This window comes from Heliangelus exortis, chromosome 2 (genome assembly GCF_036169615.1).
Source record: "Heliangelus exortis chromosome 2, bHelExo1.hap1, whole genome shotgun sequence".
NCBI classification, from domain to species: Eukaryota; Metazoa; Chordata; class Aves; order Apodiformes; family Trochilidae; genus Heliangelus; species Heliangelus exortis.
In genome coordinates this window covers 114625879-114646442 of record NC_092423.1, presented here as the reverse complement: position 1 = coordinate 114646442, position 20564 = coordinate 114625879, and the positions used below count along the sequence as shown (strand labels likewise).

General features: G+C 41.8%; 1 protein-coding gene across 1 annotated transcript in view; it reads right to left on the bottom strand.

Annotated features, from left to right (window-relative positions):
• CLVS1 (clavesin 1) overlaps window positions 1-13685 on the bottom strand; it is a 105140-nt gene extending 91455 nt beyond the window's left edge. The window contains exons 1-2 of the mRNA XM_071737639.1: window positions 13483-13685; window positions 2217-2841 (exon numbers count right to left, since the gene is read on the bottom strand). Of these exons, the coding sequence (XP_071593740.1) occupies window positions 2217-2605 (389 nt within the window). The 5' untranslated portion in view covers window positions 2606-2841; window positions 13483-13685. The remainder of the gene's footprint in view (window positions 1-2216; window positions 2842-13482) is intronic.
• Between the last annotated feature and the right edge of the window lie 6879 nt (window positions 13686-20564).

Genomic DNA, 20564 nt, shown 5'->3' with positions numbered 1-20564 from the left:
TAATCTAACTCAATTCAGCAGCTGGAAGATGAAGCTGAAAACACTGAGATTGGAAATTAAAACCTAATTTTGTAGAGATGTTAGATCTATTAACTACATTCTGAAAGCTCACATAGAAGTTCTATCTCTGAAACAGGGAAACCCTTGAAAACATCTTGGATCTGATTTGTCCAATTAATCACATTATACAAATACTGATATTTCCTTCTAAAAATCAATATATTGAACCAAGAAAATTTGAGGCTGCTTCTGCCTCCTGGGCTTGTGATCCCTACAGACACCATATTGCATATATTCTTCCAATATAAATTGGAAGAATGTCTGGACTGAAAATCAGTTTATGGATTATAGAATACTGTCCCAAATCATTGTAGCACTTGCAGGGGTAAAAAAGCTCAAAGATACGATACTTCTGGTCTTTCCATCCATAGGGAAGCTGAGTTTCAGTGGCTGAAGGTAAAATTTGCATATGATTTTTAATTTCACTGAGGAGTCTAGGAAAATATATACTACGCTATTCCCCTTGGCCTTACTACTTCAAAGGAAAAATTATATTTTTCAGAAACAAGGTATCTTGCATGTAGTGTATCATGCTCACTTTGGCTTTGCACACACACACACACACATATACACATATACACATATACGTGGATGCATACTAAAGGACTTGCAGAAAATTTGAGCCAGAATGTGGAAGGAATCAAGGTTCTGTCAAAATCACAGTGCAGTAGCCTTAGACGGCAGCATTCTCAGTTTTCTAAGAGCAGGACTTAATGTAAGAGGTTAATCACAAGGATTCATTTTGTTGAGGGATCACAAATCCAAAGCTGGCTCTGCATAATACCTAAATCCCTTAATGCAACCAGCAGAACCACAGTGCTTCTGTCCTCTAAAGCTGATACTTTCCATTAATTCAAGATACCTGTTTACTTATGTCTCTTTCCAGGCCAATTACTACAGGAGGGGTTTCGTGGCTGGAAGAAAGGCAAGCTGACAGTTGAGAAAGTCAGGAGATAAACTGCTGCCCACTTTGTAATCAAGAAGACTTCTAGCACTGCCTTCAGTTCTGCATTTTGCCAAATATCTGTGCTTATGCGAAATTACATTTCTGCAACTTTTGCATTTTCAGATGCAAAGGATAATTAGAAACACTTCTGAACTCCGTTTTCAGATTGAAAAACTAATAACATGAAAAGCTGGAGGCATATGCATACTGTTCTCAAATAATTTCTGCAATATGATTACAAAGCTCCAATCTATTGAGTCCTAAGGAGATGTTTTCATGGACAACTTCAGACTGTGCCCCAACAAAGTCCTACCTGGAACCCATCAGAATTTATGATACTAAAAAACTGGATAGGAATTTTGTTCTTCAATCTTATTTTTAATAAAAATCAGCACATGGCAATCCTACAGCTGATTACGTTGCTCCATCTCACTGTGGAGGCAGGGAAAGTAGAATGGAACAACTTCTCACAAAGAGGACAATGTGAATATGATATTCCTGGACTAGGCCCTTTTCTCTCTATCATTTCCAATAGTTAGTGAAAGCTGACTAATCATATTGACATGGAAGGGCAACATCTTATATTAATAGCTGGGAGATATCTTTGTTCATAATGTTTTGTAAAGAAATGACCTGAACAGAAAATCTGCTTTTCAGGAATCTCCAATTTATCAGATTACCAATCATACACTGATCAGAGTGTGAAGAAATTACAATGCAGTTTGTGGAAATCTCATAACACAGTCTATAATTCTTGAAATGGTTAAATAAAAATTTAAAATTATCTGCTAAGAATTCTGGAGACAGAGTAGATATGGTCACCTCCTTATGCACCAGAAGAGCTATGAGAACCCCCATGTGTTTTGAGACATTTGCTTTTTGTCAAGCCATTTGGCTAGTCTGAGATATTACTGAAGCAATTATATAATAGGTATTAGTGTATTTTTAGCAAACAACACTATCTGGCTAAAACCTGGAAGAGTTTATGGAAAAAAACATGGTCTACTTATCTGACACCTTTGTCTCTCAATGGTGTTATGTCTGAAGAATAGGAGGGGATCAGATTAGATGAAATGTTTAGTGAAATGGACTCATGGTTATAAAATATTTTACTGGAAATGGCCTTGCTGCTTCAAGTGTGGTCATAAATATTCTGTTACAAGTTGAGTGTGAGTATATGTAAAAAGATAAGGACACTATCTACATTTACCTACTCTGATCCCAGTTGGCTGCAAAAAGCAGAAGAATCTTCCTGCCACAGTGGTCACGATTTTCCAGTACTCCTGGGAACCCATCTGTGAGAGCCCGTTTGATTCCTGGATCATCAGCCTTGAAGTTCTTGAACATATCCAGATTTAATTGGCGGTACTGGAAGTACTGAGCCAGCAGTCTGAAGGCCTCAGTTTGGTGAAACTTTCTGGCTCGGAGAAATCTCAAGATGAAGGCATCATCTGTACGTAAAAACCCTATGTCAGGTCTTGTGATGATCATATCCCTGACTTGCTGGATATCCTGATGCAAAATATCTGGGTTTTCATTCAGTTCCAGGCGAGCTTTCTCTATTGTCTCTGGACTAAGTCCAGCTTGTAAATGGGTCATCTTTGCAAAAATCTCTTTTCCAAATCTTTAGCTTCAGATACTTTAGTAGGAGAAGTGCTGATCCCATCCAATTGTCGGGCTGCTGTGGGCAGGAGCCATTCAGAAGCTATTTGCTATCAAGCCAATATTTAACACAGGAAAGTGAAGAGATTTTCTTATTCTTGCACGAAGAGTAACAGGCAGTTCACTGGCAGTATAATCCATCCAAGGGCAAGTGTTGTTTATTCCATCACATACTAAAAAAGCAAATACATAAAAGAAAGATCAGATACGTATATAAAGCTTACACAAACACATTTCTGAACTTTATATAGCAATAAAACTGTTTTGTGTGCTTCAGATTTATGAGAATAGACATCAAATAATTTCAGAATGGGTGTGTTTAATATAAGACAATCACTGACACCTTGAATGTATATATTTAAGCTTTCAGAAAGGCAATCTGATTTATAAATAATACTAAGCAGTATCAACTTGCTGTTAGAATACAACCTGCAAATCTGTCTTATAGAAGTGAGGGAGTTCTGGCACCCTGTAACTTCAAGCCCAGGATGACTGAAACAAAAACTAAGAGTCCTTTTTTGCCATCCCTTACAGGAGCTATATTTCAGCTTCCTAATTATTCAGATACACTTAGCATAATAAGCATTACAACTGTTTTAGTTGGTTTTATCACCCATACTATCAGCTTTCAGCTTTCCTGGCTGATTGTGAAACTGCTTAAAAAAACCCCAAAATTTCACCAATATCAGGGGTATTTTCTACTTGGTAAACCTCACTGAGAATATTTCCCATGGAGAATTAATACATCATCATTGGAATCTTCACATGTATAAAATGTTTGATGAATCTAATTCGACGGGATTGGTGTTTTAGTCAGAAAGAGATGTCTGTTATCCCAAATTCTTTTTTCTAGGATCTTGTAGCTTTCCTGAACACATAGTTCTGAATTTCATTTTCTTTCCTGTATTTCACCTAGAATTTGTTTTAGAAGCATTAGAAGAAAAGATGCTTAAGCTGTTATGTATGAGCAAAACGGTACAGTGAATCTCTCACATTTCAGTGACATAATGAGCAAGAGGCTGTCACTGAAGTCTGTGTAGTTACACTTGTGTGAAATAAGATCAAGGTCTGCCCCAGCATGAAATGTGTGTGAAGAAAAGATCAAGATCCATCCAATTTTTCAGTCATCACAAAAACAGACACGCAAATAAAAAACCCCACTGCTTAACTGAGCTCCCTCTATTTCTTATTTCGGAAGAAGTAAAAATTTGTTTAAAAATTAAAAAGGAATCCCTCGGTGAAAGACATGCTTAATTGTATTTGAAGATAGCTGTTTGGAAAGTTATGAATTATTTATAGCAAAACAACCATTCCACTCAGCTTCTCCCCTGGGTTCAGCATTCTCATATCAAACAAAGGGGACAGCAGCAGTCAGGTCATTTCTTCATCCAGGAGCTGCTCAAAGTTACATTGCAGGAGCTGGAAGTCAATCAGCACAAGGGATGCCCAAGCTCCCTGTTTTGTGAGCTTGAACGTCATTGATAAAAACCTTACAATGTAGATATCACAGCTGCAGCTCCGGGATGAGATCCCAAAATTTGAATACTGAAATCCAAAGAGTTTCTGCACACTTGCTTGAAGGGCATTTGTGGTGAGAGATAAGCTTTTCATTCAACAGCAATGTGCATTAGATTTGTCCTGTGGGTTTGTTAAGCAGCCTCTCTCTATGTGAACTGTGGAGCTGGAGTTAGGAAGAGCTACCTACAGGGCAGCATAAGTAGTGATTCATCAACCTGGGAAAATGGGAAAAGGCAGAGCCTGGAGGAGAGAAGGCCTCTGACGAACCACTACAGTGTGCAAATTACTCCAGAAAAAAAAGCCCTAAAGTTTTGAAGGGGTAATCTGCAGGTGGGGGTTATGCAGTTCTTGAAAAAACGAGAGTTGGTGGATTTCAGACATAAAAATGAAGTAACAGTTGTTTGCTTCCCTCTCAGCTTCATTAAACCAAATTAGGATAGCTCCAACAGCATCAACTGAATTTGCACTCATGTAAAATTGATGTAGGCCATGGGAAAATCAGGCCCTTATTTTGTGCTTAAGATCTCAAATTAATGGTGGCATTAGCATTTTCTTACATAAATCATGTTTTTAGTTACAATTGCCCCTGTGAGCTAGTTAGGGGAGCTCTGTATGCTTAAGTGTGACACTGCCACTGGGGGAGTGTGGTGCAAGGATTGGTTCTTTCCCTAGTTTTAATAGTAAAAAAAATAGCTCCAGGGTGGTTAGCAGAGGGGTAAAAGCAAAGAGTTTATCGGAGGTCTGCATCATCTCTGGTTCAGGGCTTAGTATGAATTCAAACACTTTTGGGACTTGCTTGACTTAGAATTACAAAATCATAAAAACACAGATTGCTTTTGCTTGGAAAGGACCTTGAAAGATCAACCAGTCCAACTCCCTTGCAAAGAGCCAGGACATCTTCTACTGGATCATGTTGCTCAAAGCCCCATCCAACCTGACCTTGAACACTTCCAGGGATGGGGCAGCCACAGCTTTTCTGGGCAACCTGTTCCAGTGTCTCAGCACCCTCACAGAAAATAATTTTGTCTTTGTATCCTACCTAAATCTATCATTTTCCAGTTTAAAATCATTAACCCTTGCCCTATCACTGCAGACCCTGGTAAAGTCTCTCTCCACCTTTCTTATAAGCCTCCTTTAAGTACTGAAAGGCTGCAATAAGGTGTCCCTGGAGCCTTCTTTTCTCCAGAATGAATCACCCCAAGATTCTCAGTCTGTTCTCACAGGAGAGGTGTTCCCCCTCTCAGATCATTTATGTGTCCCTCCTCTGGATCCATTCTAACAGGTCCAAGGACTTGTGGCAGGTAACTGTGACCTCTCTGGCTTCATACATTTTCTCAGGCATGGTCCCTTCCTCTACTCCTTTTCTGACTCTCACCTCCACCAAGACGTTTCTTTGGAAATAAGGCAAACTTATGGCAGGTCAGAAAAAAATGGAGTTACACCTGGGAGAGAAAGTCTTGCCCTTCAGATTGTCTTACAGGATCTCATCATTTAGTGCGGAAAATTATGCTACTGAATATCACTAAAGTTTCCTATTTTTTTACCTTGTTTAAATGGATAGGCACCCTTTGGGCCCAGGATGATCCCAAGGTGAGAGATGAAGTACTCTCCTGTCTGACTTTGTTGCTAAAAAGCAACTTATAAATACTCAGTCTAACAAAAGATACATTTTAAAATACATTTCAGAGTTTACTTATAGTGAGGTGAGCTATAGTCATGTGTTACAGCTTACAAGAGAGCCTCTATAGATTATCCTGATTATCACCCAGAACAGACTTTGCAGTAAAATACTTTATTGGAATGTCATATATTACAAAATAATCCCAAATATGTATGAAAAATGTTGCTGCTATCTGAATCATAACACAAATCATGGGGTTAGTAAACTACTACAGCACCATTGACTTCAAGGCATCTGATTTATACCAGTGGATGATTTGGTTCTCCCACTGCTTACCTTGACAATAAACTTAATGTTCCATAACTAGCCAGTTTAATTTTCACTGTGCTTTCTCAAATGGTTCTGATTTATTCTGATTTCCAAAGGTATAACAGAAGCACCTTCTCCATTTTCACCTCCTCCCACATATGGGATTTTCTCCTTCTCTTCTGGTGGTGTGTACTGCTCTTCATGCATCTGCTGATTTTCCAGAAACTTACAACTTTATTCTGGTTTGGTTTTGGGTTGTTTTTTTTTTAGTTTGAATATGCTGGTAATTTTTTTTCCTATTTTGAGTATTGTTGCTCCATATTGGCACAGTAGAGTAATTGTTAGAGTATCAACAGCTGTATTTCTGGGTTTTGACTCTTTGTTCTCAAAGAACTATTTGCTGTCCTAGAGTGTTTCCACAGCCACTTGCAACAAATCATCCCCTCAAAGGAATAAGTCCCAACTTTAAACAAGGAAAAATAAAAAACAAAGGTTTGAAACACAATATACTAATGCAGGAAAAAAAGGGAAATTTCCACCAAAGTTGTGATATTACATACCATTTCATCTTATCCATTTTCTTTCCCAACATGAGAATAACAAGGGACAGAGAGTGGCCTTAGGATGATTAGGATACTGGAAATGAAATACCATCTTCAGAAGAACAGCTATGTTTCAGCCTGACTCTCAAAACCAAAATTTAATTAATAGTGAAATCTGTAGTAGTATTTAATAATTAACTAAAATTAAAATAATATCTTATGGAAGTATATACAGTACTTTCCATTCAAAGATCTTTATATGCTTCACTTCTTCCTCTTCAATGACAACTTCTCAGTCAGCATCCAACACCTATTTGCTCTACACCTCCTGGAAATTTGGCCAAAACCTGTTCTCATTGATGATGATGATGATGATGACGCTTGTCTGGATCATTTAATTCCTGCCTGCTTAGCTGTCCCTACCATACCACTTGCCTCTTGAAGAGTTTTCCTTGTGTCCATTTGGCCCTTCCCCATCCACTTCAGTTCCAGAATTAGTTGCCTGTTATCCAAGTGTCTTCCATCCAGTCAAAAGCTCTATGGCATGTGAAATTTCATTGCATCAACTTTCAAACAGGGAAGGCACTAGGGTGTGATCCTCTCCTGGCATTAACAGGCATCACTGTTATCATTTGTCTCATTATATAATTCCTAACTCCTAGCATTCATACAGACATTACTTTCTAATGTCATGCCAGAAAAGAAGGGAGTAGGCAGGAGGGAGGGAAAATGGTAATGTAGAATGATTTCATCTCATAGTGTGGGTGTCATCTCATTAAATTGCTTTGTAAAAAATATTTTGATGTTAACTGTGGAAAACATCTTGGGCCTGTGTTCTGTATATCAGGGACTACACCAGTAGGACAGGGGAGGATGAAGCCTTAGCTGTCCTAAGAGGAATGGGTCCTGTGGCACTTTGTGGCCTTGTGCAGTGGAAATGGAGTACTCAGGCGTAAAAAGGAATGTACCCTGGCTCTTTGAATTGATTTCAGAAGAGAGATGAGAAAAACTACTCTCTTGTCCTTGGATGCTACATCCTGGCATCTTCAGCTTTTGGTGGGGAGAAGTACAACCCTGAGTGATTTGCCTGAGGTCATAGAGGACACATTTCACAGAGCTGGGAACAGACCATTTGTCTCCTGAGCCTCAATCTTACACTTTAACATCTGGACATTCTTTCTCCATTATGCATAATTCTCTGTATCATGAGAAAAATGTGAAGGCATGTTGCACACAGAGAAATGTTCCCAGTGTAATCCCCCTAAAGCTTCAGTGGCACAATCGGGACCCCAAAAGTGAACCATTTCTTTGTGTTTTTGTCAAGAGCAACTCCCCAGGATCCCAGCAGCTCTATCTCACATCTCAACTCCAATAACCTGACTGCTGTTCAGGTTATCAGAGAACCACAGAATGGCTGAGATTGGAAAGGACCTCCAGAGGTCATCTGGTCCAAACCCCTGTACTCTAGCAGGGCTTCCTAGAGCCAGTTGCCCAGGGCTGTGTTCAGGCAGCTTTTATAAATCTCCAAGGTTGTAGATTCTGTAACCTCTTTAAGCAACATGTGCCAGTGCTTGGTCTGTCTCACAGTAAGGAAGTTTCTTGATGTTCAGAGGGAAACTCCCAAGTTTCAGTGTGCTCCCATTGCCTCTGGTCCTGTCAGTGAGCGTTACTGAAGAAGCACTACCCTTTGCACCCTCCCTTCAGGTATTTGTATACATTAATCCCCTGCGCCTGCTCTTCTAAAGACTGAACAGTCCCATCTCTCTCAGCCTTTCCTCACAAGAGACAGATACTCTGTGTTTTCATCAGCCTTTTGGCTCTTCATTGGACCTTCTCCAAGGTGTCCATATCTCTGTTGCACCGAAAAGATCCTAACTGGACCCAGCACCCTGGATGTGCCTTCACCAATGCTGGCTACTATAAACATCTCCTGCATCCCTGTAGCCCTTGCCTAAGGGACTGGATTCTCCCACTGAACCTACACGAGTTAAACATTGCAAGCCTTTCTCCTTCAATTCCTGCTGCTCCTGTAAACCTCCACTAGGGAATTGTTCTTTAATATGAGAACAGGGAACTTTTGTGCCAGTAACAGCTGTGTGGGGAATTTGAAGTTTTCTCACACTGTCCCAGGACACAATCACCTTGCTTAGGTAAAAAACCAAACATTTCTTTCAGTTCAGGAAAAACAATACATGACACATTCCTACTCCCCTCATATTACAATCTTCTTGTTAGCTTGAGTCAGTTCCAGGTTGCCCTCAGGCCACATCTAGCTGTCCAGCAGTGGTAATTTAACCATGGCACAGCACAAAAAACTGCATCAACATGACTGATCTTTGCAGCTCTCTGCACAGTATGTAGGGCAGGCACGTCTGCAACGCTGACCTGCAGTTGTCCTGTTGTTGCTACAGGCCAATGAGCATAGGGTGAGACTGACAAGACTGTCTAATAGATGTAAAATAAAAAATCTGCTTCATTATCTTTTGACCTGAAATGTGCAAAACTTGTAGCCTACCTGAATACTAAGCAATAGGACCACATGCTAGGAAGGGAAACTTAAATAACTTCTGAATAAAAAAAGTTAAACAAATCACCTGTGAACTTAAAGATATTGCTTCAATTTTTCTCTAAATTAAAGTTTTTAGGTACGTATATGTACTTAAAAGTACACATATGCTGTAAATCTTTATGGGAAAGGGAGGCCTGACCTCTGTCAAAGAAGCTATGAGGGACTTCCATGTCAGTCACAAACCGCTCCAAATGAACATGCAAAAAGCATCCTGGATGGAGGCCACTTTCTCTGATATTATAGAAACTTCTTGCAGCAGTTATTATCAGCAATATGCAAAACATCAATTCAGAGCCCTAGACCTGAAAATTAAGCTATTTGCAGAAATCTGATAACAGAGGATCATAATGTTGATGTCTAGAAATCCCTGTTCTATTACTGTAGAAGTTGTTTTACATCATCTGCACAAATATATGTAGAAGAAGGAACAAAATATGTTATTGAGATACCTAGTTCTACATTTCATTTTACAGTTCTTTTGCTCCATGTTTTGAAAATGAAGTTCCTTTAAAAAATCTGAAATGCAATGCTGGCATATTACTCCCTATTGATGGCTGACTTTTTTCTGCTTCATACATTATGTCAGGGAAAGGCATTTGTCATCCTGTGGGGTGGCAGTGGGAGGAGGATGGGAAGGAAAGAAAAGGGGGGTAGGGGGGAAGGGGGGAAGGAAGGAAGGAAGGAAGGAAGGAAGGAAGGAAGGAAGGAAGGAAGGAAGGAAGGAAGGAAGGAAGGAAGGAAGGAAGGAAGGAAGGAAGGAAGGAAGGAAGGAAGGAAGGAAGGAAGGAAGGAAGGAAGGAAGGAAGGAAGGAAGGAAGGAAGGAAGGAAGGAAGGAAGGAAGGAAGGAAGGAAGGAAGGAAGGAAGGAAGGAAGGAAGGAAGGAAGGAAGGAAGGAAGGAAGGAAGGAAGGAAGGAAGGAAGGAAGGAAGGAAGGAAGGAAGGAAGGAAGGAAGGAAGGAAGGAAGGAAGGAGGGAAGGAGGGAAGGAGGGAAGGAAGGAGGGAGGGAGGGAGGGAGGGAGGGAGGGAGGAAAGAGAGAAATTAAAGAGGCAGGGAAATACACACCCAGAGAATTCTTGTGATTCTCCTGTTTTTTTCTCTCCCTCCTATTTAAGTCTGAGCACAAACACAAAGATTTGTACACAGACACTTCCCTCAAAACTGTAGAAATGAAGTTTATTATAATTTCATATTACCTTGTGGGTTTGTTTTCTCAGTGGAGGAACATAGCAGACTTTATGAGTTTATTTCCATAAATCCTACTGAAGGGAAAAAAAACTCGAAAAACCAAAACTGTTTGGATATTCTCAAACTAAATCCCCAGAGCAACATTAGTATCAAGAGGAAAAGGACTTACAACTCATCTACCAAAAAAATATGAACTGCTCATTTAACTTCCCACTCCATAAAAGACTAATGCTGCTTCTTTGTTTTTTTTTTTCACTAGTAGGACCTGCTTGTCATATCTTGTTTATGTATGTGCCAGACACCACAGCAACGGGCTGAGAGAGAAAATAATACTTCTTTGCCAAACAACAGCACACCAGCTTCAATAAGTGCACACTTACATTAATGCATTAACAAATGCCTTAGTTTGAAGGAAATATTCTCCATCCTTTTATGAGGCTGATCATTTGTATTTTAACTTATATGGTCTTCTTCTGGAAGATGACGAGGCTGCCATTAAATGTTGCAACGAAACAACTTCTGTGTGCAAATCACACAGAGTTTAAGGAATTATGACACAGTGCTGTGGAGTGGATTCTGCAGTTCCTCCACTGCTGAACTCAGACTCCCTACAGACTCCGACTCGCAGCACTCAGAGCTACTCAGTATAAGGGATTGTGGTCTCTGCACCAGCTTTTAAGTTGTAAATGATGAAATAATAAAGTAAGAAGGCATTTTGGAAAAGACTGTAGTATCTTTAATTGTTTAGCATATGCTAAATTATTACAAGAGTCTAATTTTTAGAAAATACTGAGTAGCTCTCAGAGCTGCATGAATCAACAGATTTCTTCAAATAATTGGAAATGTTCTTTAACAGATACATATCAGACCAGATTATGCTGAAAACACAAGCTGCCCCTGTAAAATTCAAGCGTGGGTACAGACTGCAAACCAGGGAAAGCTCTCTAAGGTTATCCAACTTATCATTACAGGGAAAAGTAGACCCTTACCTTTGCTATGCAGTACGTGGCGTAATGCTGTTACATAATATGTCATTTGGATGCTGGCATTGCCTTAACTTTTAGTACTGGAGAAAATTCATGTTATCATCCGGTTAGTCAGAAAGCACATGAAAGCAGCCTTTCTGTAATTTAATTTTTCCTTCCAAATATGATCCACTCACCATTTAGTGATGGACAACAAATAGCCATCTGCTCCTTAACTTCATTATTCCCAGAGCTTGTCTGGATTGAGGAATCAGCATTTTGAAAAGGGAAAGCTCCCTTTCTCCTGTGACCTTCCTCAACCTCCCAGGATTAAACCATTACAAATAGAATTAAAGTCTGGCCAGGAGCATGCATGGGGTTTCTCCAGCTGTTATTTGCTTTGCGTTTGTTTTCTGTATGAAGCCTTGTCTGAACATCCTCACTGCTTGCAAAGACCACAACTTAATTCTTGATTCCCTGGAGCAAAGGATCCCCTGGGTAGTCATGATTCACCTCGCTTCTTCCCTGCACCCCATTATTTATCACTGTTTGCCACTGGGAAACATTGGACTGACCCAGCACTTTCTCTCCTTCCTTTAACCTCTCACCCCCCTTTGGGTTGAATATGCGGGGTCAAAACAGGAATCTGTTTTTGGGGGAACAAACAGGTATCTGCTGCTGTTTGGCAAGCTCCTATATGTCCTTACTTTGTCCCTTTACTCCTATGTTTAACCCTTTCTCCTTCATCCTTCTCACCTCTCCCCTGCTCTCAAATTGCACCTGGACTTTTCCATCCAACTTGTGCTCTTTCCCCTGCTTGCCCAGCTTCTCAGCTGCTGAGCTGATTTTTCTATCCCCCATGCCCACTTACAGGAAGCATGGAGTCTAGTGATGGAGAAGAAAGAAAGAAAGACAGGAGAGGAAGAAGGGGCAGGAAAGTGAGGTGGGGGGAAGAAGGGAAAAGGAGGCAAGGAAAGGGGGCAAGGAGAGGAGTAGACAGGGAAGGCAGAAAACAGAAAGGCAGGAGTCAGGGAAGTAGGGCAAGGAGGACCAGAGGCAGGAAAGGCAGGGTAGATAGGAGACAGGAAGCAGGAAGCAGGGCAGAGAGAAGAGGCAGGGGAGGCAGGGGAAGCAGAAGAGGGAGGGGAGGTAAGGAAAGTAGGGCAGGCAGGACAGAGAGGAAAAGCAGGGCAGGCAGGGGAAGTAGGACAAGCAGAGAAGGCAGGGATCAGGGCAAAGAAGAGAGACAGGGTAGAAAGGAGGCAGGGGAAGGAGGTAGAGAGCAGTGAGGTAGGACAGGCAGGAGAGGCAGCCAGGGGAGACAGGGAGTAGGATTAAGGAGGCAGGGAGGAAGCAGGCCAGTAAGAGGCAGAGAAGCAGAACAGGCAGGGCAGGTAGGGAAGTGAAAAAGTGGAGAGCCAAGGAAAGTGGAGAGAGTGGAAGAAGGCAGGCAGAGCAGGCAAGGCAGGCAGGGAAACAGGCAGGAGGTAGGAGGCACAACAGTCCGGGAGATGGACTAGTGGGAGGCAGCAGGGCAGGTTGCAGGCAGGACAGGGAGGCCAGGGCAACTAGCAGGCAGGGCAGGCAGTGGGCAGAGCAGGCAGGGCAGGCAGTGGGCAGAGCAGGGCAGGCAGCAGGCAGCAGGCAGAGCAGGACAGGCAGCGGGCAGGGCAGGCAGTGGGCAGGTGGCAGGGAGGGGAGGGTAGGGCAGGGGAGGCAGGACAGGCAGGGCAGGCAGGGAAGGTAGAGCAGGCAGCGGGCATGGGGCAGCGGGCAGGGCAGGCAGGGCAGGACAGGCAGGGCAGGACAGGCAGGGCAGGAGGGCAGCGGGCAGCGGGCAGCGGGCATGGGGCAGCGGGCAGGGCAGGCAGGGCAGGCAGGGCAGGACAGGCAGGGCAGGAGGGCATCGGGCATCAGGCAGCGCATCGGGGCTGGGTCCGGAGCCGGAGCTGTCCGCCCGGCGGTGCTGAACCGCTGTATCCCGGGACCGAAGGAGCGGGGGGAAGAGGGGGGTGATTGGGGGATGGGGTCGGGGGGGTGTGGGGGGGCTGGGACCCTGCGAGCCGCCTTGCTGCAAACGGAGAAAAGGCAAATCCAAATACCTGCAGAGCGCCGGGCAGCATGCCGGGGGGCGGCGGGGGATGGGGGTTTTTCCCCCCTCTGTAGGTGTCCTTGCTGTTGAGCTGGGTGGGTGAGAAAGATCTCCCGGCTCCCAGGTTCCGGCTCAGATCTCTCTAGAAAACTGAATGAGCGAGCGCCAGCTCCACAGGGCTAGGATTTTTTTTTTTTTTTTTTTTTTTTTTTTTTTTTTTTTTTTTGTGGTAGGAGGCGTGTGCACCAAAGCCTGGGTCCTTCCACTCGGCGGTTGCCGTCCCCCTGGGTCCTAAACCCTCCCGCCGCCCTCCCGGCTGCCTCCCGGCTTTCCCAAGCTGCGGGCTCGGTACCGCGGGAATGGTGACAAAGGAGCTGCGGGCGGCTGGCGGCCGGGAAAGCAGCCGCGCAGACGGGCATTGCGAGCTTTGCAGTGCGGGCTTTCACCTGGCGGCGTGGTCTTTACCGCCTTGTTTTCTCACATCGCCCCTTTGGTTTGTTTGTTGGGTTTTTTTTCCTTTTTTTTTTTTTTTCTTTTTCTTTTTTTTTTTCCAGCAAAACTGAGGGAGAGCACAGAGCCTCCTGCGGCATTTGCAGCAGCCACAGAAAGGGTCATCTTCCTGGGCCATGTATTATAGATAGGTTGCCTTAATGAAGATGGCAGCCCGGATTGTTTATAAGAGAAGTTCGTCTGGGTCACACTACATGTACATACAGCTCAGGGTGCTGTCCCCACCAGCAGCCATAGCAAATGTCTAGTGAAGAACATAAAAACAGGAAAAGCTTCACCCCTGCACTCCGCCAGCCCCTCTCCCAAGCCTTTTCAGTTCGGGGATTACCCCTGCGATGTCTGTGGTTTTAGAATGAATTTGTCCTCCTTAAGCTTTCCCAGTGTCTCCCAGAAAACCTATACAATTTTGGAACATCCTTCCATACTGTCCTTTGACAAGGAGCTCCATAGGATATCTCCCTGATTCACAAACTATCACCTCTCTTCCAACACAGGGATCTACTTCATAGAAAGGACAAGAGGGCCTCCTTAAACTAGATCCTAAAAATCACTAGCTGTACGAGCCCGTTATAAGCTGTATTTGAAAGACTTTAGGTGACTAATGGCCTTGGCAACCAAATTCAAGCTCATCTGCTCTTACCAACATAATAAGCCTGATCAAAAGTACCACCAAAGAACATTTCTTCTTCTACTACCCTTGTACATTGTGGAGTATAATTTATGGGAAGTGGTGAATTAAAGCCAGATGTCTTGGTCTCTTTGTTTTGGACATCTCTCCTGTGTTAATTACTGAGGGATCTTGTAGATTGAAAAACTGCATGACAAAAGATAAAGATATAGAACAATTTCTGCAAAAGAAATAGCTAAACAGAGTAGAGTTCTTCAGCATGGCAAAAAAAGAGATGACAGTGTAGACACAAGAGTGGTGTGTTTTTTTCATCATTTAATATTAATAATGAGCATCATGAGGAAGATAAATGTTAACAGTATCTCTATATAATTTCCAGTTCCAGGAGTAGGAGAAATGAAATCCATGAGGGGCTATCTTTGAATCAAACCAAAGCACATACTTTTCACAAAATATTTAGTGAAGCTGTAGAACTCATTTCCACAGGAATTCAGGATTCAGAAAACTATCATACATATCCATGGAAGAAAAATCTATTAAGGGCTGTTAAACATAAAGTCATGACCTCTGACTCAGGAAGTTCCTATTCCACAGATTGCTGAAGGCTGGAGTAATATTTGGTAAAGAATTACTATATCTTTGCCCTGCTCTTATTCTTCTGCTTAGATATCCTGCCGATCAATACCAGAGACAGGCACTGGGCTAGAGGGACCTTTGATCTGAGCCAGTCCTGGTTGCTCTTATGGTCTCATATACAAAGTAGGTTTTGAGAATGTGAACACAACAGGGGCACCTTCAGCTTTGCTTTCTCTTGAAGGGGGAAGAGCCAGCATTTTTTTCCTGTTTGAAAGAGTGTACTTCCAGCCAGAGTCACTTCCTTTTTAACAGAAAACCCCACAATATTCATGAGCAAAGGCAAAAGGAATCCGTGGGGAAGACATCTTGTCCTTTTAGAATTATTAATGTGGACTACCATTAGTTTAACCCACAGAATGTTTAAAACTGGAGTAGGAGGTATTTGCATCCTCTGACCCAATAGCATTGACTGGAGGAGATAAAGCAACAGCTCAAAGGCAGAGAGCTTAAAACTCTCACAACAGAGTCTGTCTCATCACTAGATGGGAGAGCATTTGCAGCCCCAGGGAAGTTAGCAGTCAGTAAGTAGTCTTATTAGATCATTATTTTCTACATAGACATCAGTTTGGAAATAGAACAATAAGCATTCTGTTTTCATAATCCTGTTGCAAGCTACCACCTTTGCATATATGATAAAGATTAATGTACTAGCTACTGTAACTATGCAATACTTCAAGGGAATTGTTAATAATATTAAGTGGAATGAACATAACTCTATAAACCAAATGCCTTAGACAGTCAAATGACTTGCCAAATTTGATGTATGCTTAATATTTAGGGATTTAATATTTTTATTTGATTTTTTAATTGGGGTAGGCTTTTTTTCCCCTTAGTGTTGTTGTTAAGTGACCAGTGTCTGCTGATCCACTGGTTGACTGACATATAGCACAATGCTGTAGTAGGAACAAGCCTCTAAACGTATTACAGAAGAGTCTTATATTGATCCCACTGCAAATATTCTCAGGTTTCTTTCTCATCACCACTTCATCACTTCCTCATCACTTTCCTTTTGCAAAGTCTACTCTGTACTTTGACAGCATGCTTCAGGTCATCTTATTCTTTGCATTGTCCCAGTCATTACCCTTAACTGTTGCTATGGCCTCAGGAACAGCAATTTTGAAGATGTGAGACATTCAGTTTCATACAGGCATGCCTCGGACGTGAAGAGCTCACTTGCCAATGTGCACAGGCTGGAGCTGCATCCTTTCCTTTTCTCATTTGCAGTATTGAATATGCAGAGCTAAGGCAAGAAAAATGTGCTGGTAATCACAGTGTGTCACTGAAGGCATTAGAACTGATCGAATGTGCGGAGGGAATAGATCAGTTCAGAAAAGAGAGGACATTTTATGCATCTTCTCCTCAGATTAAAACAGAACTTTAAATTAAAGATATTAAATTTATTCTAACCTGTCCCTGTCATCACACATATTGATTCTCTTTTAATGGGGGAACAGTGAGATAACTTGGAAAGACAAGTTATATTTTCAGCACTAAACTGAACTAAAAAAGAAGCCACGGAAAGACATAGTGGTTGGTTGCTCCATGGTCTAGGTGTGATAAAGAGTTTTTACTGGTTTTACTCTCTTTGCAGAAAAGCATTTTGTTTTCTTTTAGTGACGCAGCATCTTGCTGTATTTTTGACTCCCCAAAGTGCCATAAATCTAGGAGCTAGTTTTTCATCCCTGGCATTACTTTCTCATCCATGTAAGGCCCAAACCATTTAAATATTTTCCTTACAATAAGGAATGGATTTTTCAATCCTCAAAAAAATTGCAAAGAACTGGAAAAATGCTCTCACTCTGCTTTCAAACTGAAATGCAGATATATTACATTATGCAAACCATGTTTATATTCAGCATTTTATAGGCTTAGTGTTTGTGAATGGTGTGCATATATAAGGAGGGAAACATATCTCTGATGTGTTTATATCTCCTGATTATATCTAGTATCATTTACTTTTTCAATATGATTTCTCTAATATTTACATATATTTGTATATATTTTAAAAGTTCTAGTGAATAGGGAACTTGAGAAATAATATAATATAGGGTGTCCCTGTATCTTTAAATTTTCTTTTACAAACAATTTGCTGCAAGTTTCTAAAATTAACAGTCGATTTTAATAATTAATTGGGAGCTCATTCTTCTTCCCTAGCCTACAATTACCATCTGGTTTTATTTCCTTTGAAAGTAACTGCATTGAAAGTCCCAGAAGATTAAAAAATAATAATGCTAAAACTGCTTAGACCAAATAAATCATTATTCTTAAGGGAGAAGTAACTTCTAGATCACAGTTCAGAGGGATTCATGTTATAAATCCACCCGGCTTTCCAGAACTTCTAAAACACTTATGAATGTATACCCAAGAATTAAGAACATATGCAAATGCATTGCTCATATGATTTATTTAATAAGGATCCAGCTTTTGCCATTTTCACTCTGGATAGAGAAAATTCACTCTGTTGCTGAGGTTGCATGCAATTGCCACTTCTGTCATTCTCTGAATTGTGTATAACTGGTACACAGAGTCAAAGCTTTGGCTATGAGCAGCTGAAGGATGAGCTGAAATGTTCCTGGCTAATGGGAAGTTCAGGAGCTGGCAGGGAGATCCAGCACAGAGCTGGAGGCCAGCAGGAGAAGTCAGGCAAAGCTGAGCTCTCAGAACTGCCATCCAGAATTTTCCCCTCAGGTCTTGCCTAATTCTAAACTTGTGAACCTGTAGCTGGCTTATTTTGGGATTGTGAAGTTCCTGGTGTAGATCTAGGCTGAGCAGCTTGGTACAGGAGACCAATCAGCACCCAAAAAGCTGCAAGGGTCTCTCCAGTGGACTGATCATGTGGGTGCCAGAATCATTGACTTTAGGCCCAGATGTTCTGTGTAAGTCAGGTAGAGATTTGGCCCTGTCTTTAGTCTGTTTAACTTGGCAGCACTGACTTGGTGAGATGTCTGTAACTTAAATTACCTGGGGACTTGCTCCTAATTGAGTTCTATTACTCACCACTTCGGTGCCACTCTGACTAAACAGTAATGACACTGTCTTGCTAAACCATTAAGTGTCCTTTCTCAAAGGGAAAAAAACCTAAGAGTTGTCATGCTTTGCATAGCTAGTACCTAAATGATATAAACTTTCAGGAACAGTGCAGCAAAATGTAGACAAAACTGCCTCAGGAAGTGAAGATCAGAGCTAATGTTCTTCTTGATCCAGAAATAAGACAACCTAAAGTAGGCAGGCACAACAAAAAAATGCTCACTGAGAGGCAAATGGTCCAGAAAGTAGATGAGACCAGCAAGAAGGTTTAGGATGGCTGTTCAATCAATTTATAAAAATCCTCTTGGGAAAAACCTGGCTGCTCTCCAGTGCCTTACAAGATTAGGATGAGTTTGCACATAAGAAGCATTTCAGTCTGAATTCTAACATACGGATTTCAGATGCAGTTGTTAAAAGCCTGAAATATCTATGTTACTGTTTGTTGTTCAATGTGTTATATTTAGGGTTCCTCAACTTCACAAGGTCTGTTGCATATTTTCCTCAAATTGCAACTTTCTCCTATGCATTTGGAGCAGCTGCTCCAACACAACTTTAGCTGTTGAGCTCAAAGTCTGAGGATATGGCTTCTGAAGTAATAAAAAAGGATTTGAAGTAGCTTGACTGGAATAGTTAGAGATGAAAAGAATAACAGGATTCTCATCTAATTGCTTAGTTTGTTACATGGTGATTTATTTCTGAAATATTTTAAAATTAATTATGTCCATATGTACATGCAGCTTTAGATGATGGGAATAATATAAACCAGCAACAGTAATAATGACTGTGATTTTTTGCATGTGTAAACATGCATATGTGCAATATAAATTCAATTATCTCACTGTCACTGAGGATATAGACTAATTCCACATTTGTGACTCAGTGACTGCAGTGATTTTGTCAGAAGTAAAAACAGATGAAGAACACACAATTTTCTTCTGGATAGCTGAAGCCTGTTGGTTACAAACTGAAGGATATGAATGCATATGAATAGATATACAGAAAGAGAGGCAAGCACTGTGACTGAAGCCCTCAGCAGATATAAAACCACTCCACTGACTGTGTGCTAATTTACACTAGCCAGCACAGGGATAAGTGTGTGTATACAAAACAACTATTACACCTGTGAGCAGCCTGACGTTTTACATTAGCACTTCTCACAGGAACATAAAGGATGCAACAATCTGCTGAAGCCACTCTGCAGTTTGGTTTTATCCCTCCTGGGATGCAGCACTCGAGTCAGGGTCTAAACAACATCAACATCATCTTGCAAATACTGGGTATGCTTTAATTTCATCAGGGAGCCCCAGCACAATCCATCTAGAGTGTATTTCAAGTAGAGGGGCATATAGCAATCATGTACTTTTTAACAGGCAGGAGGCTTTTTGCTTGTCATAGCTGGTGAGCCTCTAGGGACGTGAGGCTACTGCCATCCTGATTCCCAATATATGCTGATTCAGTCATTAAAATGTGCATTCATCTTCCTTCTCCCAAGACCTGGCTGTGCACAGCAGGTTGAACTAAATTGCCAATAAGAAAGCCTCTTAAATCATCTGCAGCCCTGACTGGCAGCCTCGCAAGCAGATACAGCAACTGATCCTGGAGCAAGCAGAGTATGTTCAGCAGTAGCTTTGCACTTCTGCGTGTACCAGCTAGGGTTTTGGTTTTGTGGGGTTTTTTTGTAATCACTAACTAGCAAGTATATTGAAGACAGAGGGTGGAGGGGCAGAGGAAGGGCCAGAAAAACAGTTAGGAAGGGGAAGGTGGGACTACTGGAAAATTCTCATTACCTTGTCTGCGCTGCTCCCCTCTCTGCTGCTGCAGGATAAAAGGAACAACCCCTTCCCTTAAGTGTCCCTAGCTTCAGGGTACAGAAAACTGTTAATCAGCTTGTTCTCATGCAGCAAGGACCTGCAGGAGGGATGGCTGGAGAAGTGCCAAGGACTGTCACTTCACACATCCTGAGAAATCTCCCCCCTTTGGCTGAGATTTTTAATGGCTCTGAGACATGTCTCCCTTTGTATGTCTCTGTGTGTGTGTGTGAAGTACGAGAGAGAAAATGTATTCCCTTATCACTCTTCCATGTGTCACGTATACTACTGCAAATACCTACTTTTTCCTATGTATACACATGAACAGTGGTTTCAATAACTGCAAAAATGCGAGGGAAGACACCTAATTCTGGCAGCAAGCCCTCTCTCTCAGGTGTTACTGGGGTCCATCACAGCTGCCAGATCATGCCACAGAGGCACAAAGTCCCAGAAACTCTCTGAGCAGGTGGTCAAGCTCAGTTA